The 8139-nt window shown below is 33.6% G+C and overlaps 1 protein-coding gene across 1 annotated transcript in view; it reads left to right on the forward strand.

Moving 5' to 3' along the window:
• The window catches only part of LOC107288945 (dedicator of cytokinesis protein 1), a gene marked incomplete in the record, with an annotated part of 165275 nt that overhangs the window by 70518 nt on the left and 86618 nt on the right, over positions 1-8139 (forward strand). The window contains 2 exon segments of the mRNA XM_015817621.1: positions 6879-6964; positions 7101-7257. Of these exon segments, the coding sequence (XP_015673107.1) occupies positions 6879-6964; positions 7101-7257 (243 nt within the window).

Genomic DNA, 8139 nt, shown 5'->3' on the forward strand with positions numbered 1-8139 from the left:
CCATTAATTATTAAATACACAAGACAAAAGCAATTTGTGTGAGACCATACCAGTTATTTTTATTTTACAGTTCAGCTTCGCATATGCTTTTGATAAGTTGCCGTATATATTTAGTATTTTAGCCAAATGGTGATCTAATTACATAATAGATAAAAAATTGGTAGTCATGTTCTGACCATCACCACAATAAAAAAAAAAATAATTACCTGGCTTGTGTTAGATTTCATTGGTCTAGTTAATTTGATGGCATGGAAGAACAAAGTCTGGTGTATTTCAAGGGTCATTTTACTTTTGGTCATTTATTTGTGTAGCAGTTCAATTTCTTGTTATATAAATAGAAGATTTCCTTGCTTTTCTTTTCTCTTGTACTTGCTTGGTTTTATGTTGTAGTAAGTGTCAGTCTTCTTTGGAAGAGATCGATGTATCTATCCAAGTTTGTTTATTTGTTTGTTTGCTCTAAAATATTATTGGATGTGTGATGCTTGTATTTCTTTGCTTGGAACATTGTAATACTTGAAACAACATTCATTCACTTTGTATTTCTGGGTTTGTAATGTATTGCTGAATAATGCAAAAAAAAAATCATTGAGCAAAAGAATTTATAATTAATTTTTAAAAATCTAAATGTAAAATAGTACATATTATAGAGAGTATTTTCTGACATTCATCTTATTTGACATTTTCCTCTTTGCCTCATGTTTTAATTTTCTCCTGAAATGCAAAATTTGGGCCAGAAAATGCTTTGCTTGGAGTGTAATCATTGCTAATGGACTGCTTGCAATGTGAAAAGATTTTTCAAATTTTTATTGAAATCTACGTGAATTCTAAAATATTTCTTTCATTCTTTGTACTCTCTTATAATACACAGTCAGCAATTTTTTTAATCTTTTATTATTTTCAAATAGCAATAGCACGTAAGACTTATATACTGCTTCACAGTGCTTTACAGCCCTCTCTAAGCGGTTTACAGAGTCAGCATATTGGCCCCAATAATCTGGGACCTCATTTTACTGATCTCAGAAGGATGGAAGCCTGAGTCAACCTTGAGCTGCTCAGGATCAAACTACTGGCAGTGAACAGTGAGTTAGTACTGCATTCTAACCACTGCGCCACCGCGGCTCTAGTTACCAATTGCTCCTCTTACCATCTTATTTTAGAAATGTTTCAGTGCTCAGTAATTAAGTCTGCTTTCTATTTAATTAAATTTTGGGCTTAGTCAATAGGAGGAAGTATGTCAAGTCAACTTACCAATTAGCTTTTCAACATTTATACTTAGAAACAGTTTCAAATATTGATGAACCTTGGGCAAAGAATTTTGTAGTAAATCCCATCCTCTGTTAGAGGGTCACTTGGCAGTAACAAATTAGACCAAGTAGGTTTGTATAGTTGGGCCTCATACCTTTGAAATGTCCTACAAGATTACAGAACATCATTAAATTTGGTAATATTATGGAAACAAAATTATATCGAACTGTTTAGAGCAACCTAAAGTGCTGAGACAGTGAATAAAAATTCAATTATCACTGGATTCTGATTACTGCAGAAAATAACTTGAATATGTTTAAACATTTCTACTTTACATTATCACTCAGTGAAGTAATTTGCAACTTAACCACACGCACACACAAACATATTCATGGATTAGCAGTTCCCAGATTGCGAATCTTACAAAATTGGTATATAGTGGTTACGGTTCTTGTTATTATTACTTCTTTTCAAGCAATGTAGTAACAGAGGAAGTATGACTGGGAAATGAAGATGAACAATTTTTTAAAAGATGGGAAATAAAATAAAAAGAAGAAATCTATTCCAAAAATAAGAGGTGAATGTAATAATAATGACACAAATCTAATACTATAATAAATAAAATAAAGAAAAGTGCAGAATGCAATGGCAAACTTGCAAGAGGAACAAAATAGAATAGAAAAGTACATGAATAAGGTGGGATTTATTTAATTGTAAAAAAACATTTACAATTAGAATTGTTTAGAATTAATAGCTTTTCCAATGAATGCTTTAAAACTGAGTAAGGGGGTCAGATTTACAGTTCCTAAAGTTATTTGCTTAACAGTCAGATCTCTTTACCATTGGTTCTGGCAGACAAAATCCAAATAACTTGTATCTGATGAGCTGTTGCAGCATAAAAGGACTAACAAAGTTTCATAACCTTCATATTGGGTAGAGCAAACAGCAGAGGATATGGAGGAGAACAAAAGGGGGAAAAAAAACCTAGGATAACCACGGTACTTCTAGCTCCACCTTACACAAGAACTCTCACAAACTTTATCCAAATTGAGCCATAGGTGCATTTTGATTGTGGACTCTGACAAGGATGGAAAAATGCCTACTTTCCCGGATAAACTTCATGAGCTGACATAAGTCACAGAAGGATACCTGGTACTGTTTTGTGTCTCCCAAGACACATCTGTGGCCTGAATATTGTTTGTTTATACATGGAATACGAGGAAGATATTTAAAAATTTTATGAGCTTAGATGTAATAGGTTCCACTGAGAATTTTTGATCAATTGAGCATATTGCTGGTGCAATTGCTTGCAGAAATATCCTTAAGCAGCCTGCAGGGAATATCAGCAGGGAGATGAATTCACTGCTATCAGGACTCAGATAGTGCAAACTTGGCTTTTTCAGCAACCTATTGCCCCAGCTTCTTTTCTCGGAGGACTAACTAGGTGGGAGGGAGCATATTGTCTTCCCTTTGAGCAATTCATGGCCTTCACGTAGTATGTCTGAGGGAGTGCACTTTGCTCCAGAACAGACACCAGGATTCACTGGGTTGAGCATTTGCATCTGGCTCCAAATCCAGACAACCATTAGTTGGCAGAAAAGAGATCTAGAAAATGGATAACTCATTGCTGTCATCTCATGCTTATCTGGATTTTTGCAGCCCAGTTTCGGTGTGTTAATTTCACGGATGACCTAGTTATGAGTGCTATGGGAACCTAACTTTAATTCATGTATTTCATTTAGGTTCAGCTATAAATGACAGAAGCAGTAGATCTACTTCAATCTGTATTCAAAGAAGCACGATTGCAGCTTTCTTAAGAAAGATTAAGCAAATTATAGATTTTCTGAGTGATTTTTGTGACATAAAAATGTACAACAATTTTATTTCCTTTTTGCAGATTGGCTGGTAATCAGCTGACGGATATGGATAATTAGTGTATTAAATGCTTAAAAGGGGGTAGTTCATATCTGTACCTCCTTAGAAAATCTAGGATAATTTGTTATTTCCCTCTTCATTATATTGTTTTACACTATTGTACCGTTTGGCATTCACTTGTAGAGCTGTACCTTTGAGTTCTATGGTATTGGGTAGGTTGGTATTGGGTAGGTTTCCCTACCCAATATGGTATTGGGTAGGTTTCCCATCTTAATTTCCTTTTTAGAATCAGTACTTCGATTCTCACCGCCTCAAGGTTGATTCAGCGTTCTATCCTTCTGAGGTCGGTAAAATGAGGACCCAGATTGTTGTGGACAATATGCTGACTCTAGCACTATGGAACGGTATATAAGTCTAAGTGCTATTCCTATTATATTAAAGAATTTTATAGCCTCATTGAAAAAAACAGAAAGACAAATATTAATAATATTTTATTTTGCAGTTGCATTTTAATTTGTTTTCCTACGTAACATCCCATTTTTTAAAATTTCCCCAAAGAGCAAGACATGCATTTATTTAATGGATAGAGAGAGAGGTTCACAGTCAGACTATATGGTTGTAAGAATAGATCGGTTCATTGTGCAATCTTTTGATAACATGTGGATTTTGGCCTTCTATTAGAAACCGTCAGCATAATCTGATTCAAAAGATCATAACGCTGAGGCTTTTTAAGGTAATTAATTGGTGGGCTGAAAATAGGATTTTAATGCTTTGCAACCTCTTTGTTTCCCAATATAACTTTTCATCAACATGCTTTAAATGTAATAGGAAAATTTAAAAACAAATTAAATCACCCTATGAAGAGCTTGGTCTAGTTCTATAGTTGTTTGCTTTGAGCTCCAGGACCTATAGGTAGTCCTTCACTTACGACCACAATTGAGCTCAAAATTTCCATTGCTAAGCAAGGCAGTTGTTAAGTGAGTTTTGCCCCATTTAAATGATCTTTTGCGCTACAGTTGTTAAGTGAATAACTATAGTTTTTAAGCGAATCATGCAGTTATTAAGCAAATCTGGCTTCCCCACCGAGTTCGCTGGGAAGGTTACAAATAATGATCTCATTGCCAGTTGCCAAACACCCGAATTTTGATCCCATGACCATGGGGATACTCCAACAATTGTAAGTGTGAAAACCCTTCATAAGTCACTTTTTCAGTGCTGTTGTAACTTTGAACGGTTACTAAACAATAGTTGTCATTTGAGGACTGCCTGTATTTCTATCTGGAATCCTATAAAGAAACTTTCCAATTTTTTTGCCACAGGCATTTCAACCTTTATTTATAGACATTAAAAATACAGGTGAATGGTTGCAATAAGATATGCAGGATTAAGACTGATAGTTGCAAAACCATTTCTCACTAGCTTACCTAGGAATACATACAAGGGTATTGTGAACCTCTTGGGGATTTTCAACCCGTGACCCTATTTTTTTTCTAACCTGTCAAAATGAGTGGTGTACTGCAAGTATATGCCATACAAAATTACATTTTAAGAGAATTGTCAACTTGTGGATTTTGGAAATGATTATTCCAGGTCATCATGATATTGAGAGAAATAAATAAATTCTGGTATTCCTTGAAAAATTACACTGCAGCTAAGTAATTTTTCACAAATGAAATGAGAATGGATTCTTTCAGTTAAGTGGGTTCCTGTGGGTTAGATATATGTTTCATCATGCTAAAGGCACATTTATGACATTCATTTATGTACTTGTGTTTTTTCTCTCCTGCAGTTTCTAATATATAACAGGATGTTGCAGGTGTTTTTAGGGTACACATGCAGACAAATTTATTCTGTCCTATAATTAGGAATTAAGAATTTATGTACTTAAAATATAATTTCATTGCTAATACCTATTGTCCCATTGCATTTATCCATGATTCATGGTATAACCATCTTTTTCTACCATATTGGTGCTATATTTTTAAAAGGAGCTTTTATCTGCTCAGGTAAAAGTGATTCTGTATTGCCAGACTACTTTAATGCAGAATTACTTTATGTCATTCATATTTCTAATGCACAAACTGTCTCTGTGATAACTATACCCCAAATCTCTAATCATTTTGAGTTATATACATTATATACAATTTGGATAGTTACTTATTTTACACATATTTGGTCTTTTATTACAGTATGAAGTTGAAACTTTTTTTTTATCAGTGGTAGGGGTATCAAAAGCAAAAAAAACCCCAAAACAAATAGGGGTATAGAAAGGGTGAAATGGGATTGCAATCAGTGTCTGTAAGTATAGACATTGGGAGGGCAGAGATGACAATTAGAAGTAAAAAAAGTTCAGATAGCAACAGCAATACCACTTATATACCACTTCACTTATATACCACTTATATACCACTTCACAGTGCTTTACAGCTCTCTCTAAGCAGTTTCAAGAGTCAGAACATTGCCCCCAACAATCTGGGTCCTCATTTTGCCAAACTTAGAAAGTTGGAAGGCTGAGTCAACCTTGAGCTGGTCAGAATTGAACTGCTGGCAGTCGGCAGAATTAGGCTGCAATATTGCATTCTAACCACTGTGCCACCACAGCAAGCCATCATAATCATTCAGGTCCATTCCTCATGGCTTATAGAAGATCTTTAAAGACATCTTTATTCCCAGGATTTCCAACCTTAGCTAAGTTTTATTGGCATCCATCTCACAAGAAGGTTGCTTTACTACTATTGAATTATTATACTGCAAGCAACCTAGAACTAAGGAGAAATTTCCTGACAGTTAGAACAATTAATCAGTATAACTCTCAGACTACAGGTAGCTCACAGACACATTCCACTACTAATAGCAGAGAAGAAAGGGTGGGAGGGGAAACAGAAGGGGGAGGAAATTAAGAAAATGGGTTATGCCTGCAGAAAAACCTTTTCTGTATAAGGCATTATACAGAAAAGCTATATAAGTCTGGAAAAAGATTTGGCTGTTTTACTGATTTTAAGGGAGGTGCTTCATACACACTCATGTTCACTGCAAAGCAATAACAGTAATAATAATAATAATAATAATAATAATAATAATAATAATAATAATAATAATAATAATAATAATAATAATAATAATAATAATAATAATAATAATCATTTTCATCTGCTGGAAAAAGATTCTGACAATCTGTTGAACTGATTACTTAAGTCTTTTTCATAATTAAAGCCTTATATTTAACCTCATGACTAGCTGGTTTTTGCTTTGTCTCCCTCCCTTCCTAATGCAAAAGCTTTGAAGTTCCTTGTTTTTAATGTATCTGAGGTGAGCCCAGTTCTGTAGTCTAAATAAATGTGAATGTATTTCAGATAACCAAATGTTGCAATTGGCAGTACAGCCTAATATATCATCCATAACAATGCTTTCAATTTACTTGCATTTGTAGCTATTATAATTATTGTGAAGGATAGAGTGTGCCTATCTTGACTATGATTTCTTGTCTCTTACTACTGTAATTAACCATCTTATTTAGAATTGCTTTTTTAAAAAAAAATCACCTAAGCTCATTTAACAACATGACCAAACATTTCCCAAATGCTCATATGGCAGCAGATCATTATATACAACCTGGAAATATTACTGGAGATGTCAAACTATTAAAATTCAATCAAATATTGCATTTATTGCAAAGCCAAACAACTTTATAACCTGGGTATCTCTATGATGACATATTTGGAGTGTTAATTATTTCTGCTTGTTCTGTTTAATTACAGTTTGAAAATGAGATAATTACAAAACTGGATCATGAAGTAGAAGGTGGAAGAGGAGACGAACAATATAAAGTGTTATTTGACAAAATGTAAGCGCTCTTAACAGTTGGATTTATAATGATTAATTAACATTTGTTGATACAAAATATTTCAAATTAGTCTTTCATGAAGGAACTGTTCCCAAATTTGATTAATAAGATTTTTTTTTTACTATTACTTTTTCAGTCTTTTAGAACACTGCAGAAAACATAAGTACCTTGCCAAAAGTGGTGAAACTTTTGTTAAACTTGTGGTATGGCTGATGGAGAGACTTCTAGATTACAGAACTATTATGCATGATGAAAACAAGGAAAACCGGATGAGCTGTACAGTCAATGTCCTGGTGAGAAATGAGACAGTTATATGTGGAAGAAAAAAGAATTCTATATGACCTCCTTTTTCTTAGGCTGCCTAATGTTATGACTATAATTAAATGGATAAGATTCTGCCCGTTGGATATTTCACAAAAAAAGTAAAATTTGAGAACTTCTTTTTCTTCTTTAAAATTGGTGTTTATGTTACTTTAGAAATGGGGATTAGACAAACCATCATAAATTAAATATATGATTCTGTTTACACCATCATTATTCATCTAAGTAAACTGCAAATAAAAGGGGAAATGTATGATGATAAAATCTAACTTTGGCAAAAGAGCTTGATTGGTAAATTATGCTGCATCTTAAAAGTATATTGTAGTCAATTTTGTTAGATAGATTTAGGGGACTAAAAAGTCTGATAGGTTGATCGGAACGTAAACTGTTAATGCCTTGGTTTACTGCAATTTTCTAAAAAATAAAAATAAAAGATAAATTTAAGAGTATAAATGGAAAGCATAACTTCAAGCCAGAAGAAACCTGACAATTAAAACTTTAAAAAAAATCAAATAGCATGGTAACCAGATATACTGTTGATTTAATTAAATATCATCTCTGCATTTAATTGTCAAGTCTTTTCCTTAGTGTCTCAAGGCTGCCATGATACAGGAAAATGATCCATAAATATACCTATACAGAATGAAACAGAAATCTCAGTATCTTTAACATACACAGTAAACAGGGCATGAAGTTTTTAAGAAAGTCTATTGGCTTTTGTTGACATGGAATATCTGTCAGAATCATTTATTATGGTCTTCCAGGAATTAGACCACTAAATCCCTGCAAACAGTCACAAACCCATGGGATCAGAACAGCTTCAGAAGCTCTTTACCTGTCATCCCTCTTGTGGA

The sequence above is a fragment of the Protobothrops mucrosquamatus genome, unplaced genomic scaffold (assembly GCF_001527695.2).
Source record: "Protobothrops mucrosquamatus isolate PMUCROS unplaced genomic scaffold, P.Mucros_1.0 scaffold_128, whole genome shotgun sequence".
In the NCBI taxonomy this organism is placed as follows: Eukaryota; Metazoa; Chordata; class Lepidosauria; order Squamata; family Viperidae; genus Protobothrops; species Protobothrops mucrosquamatus.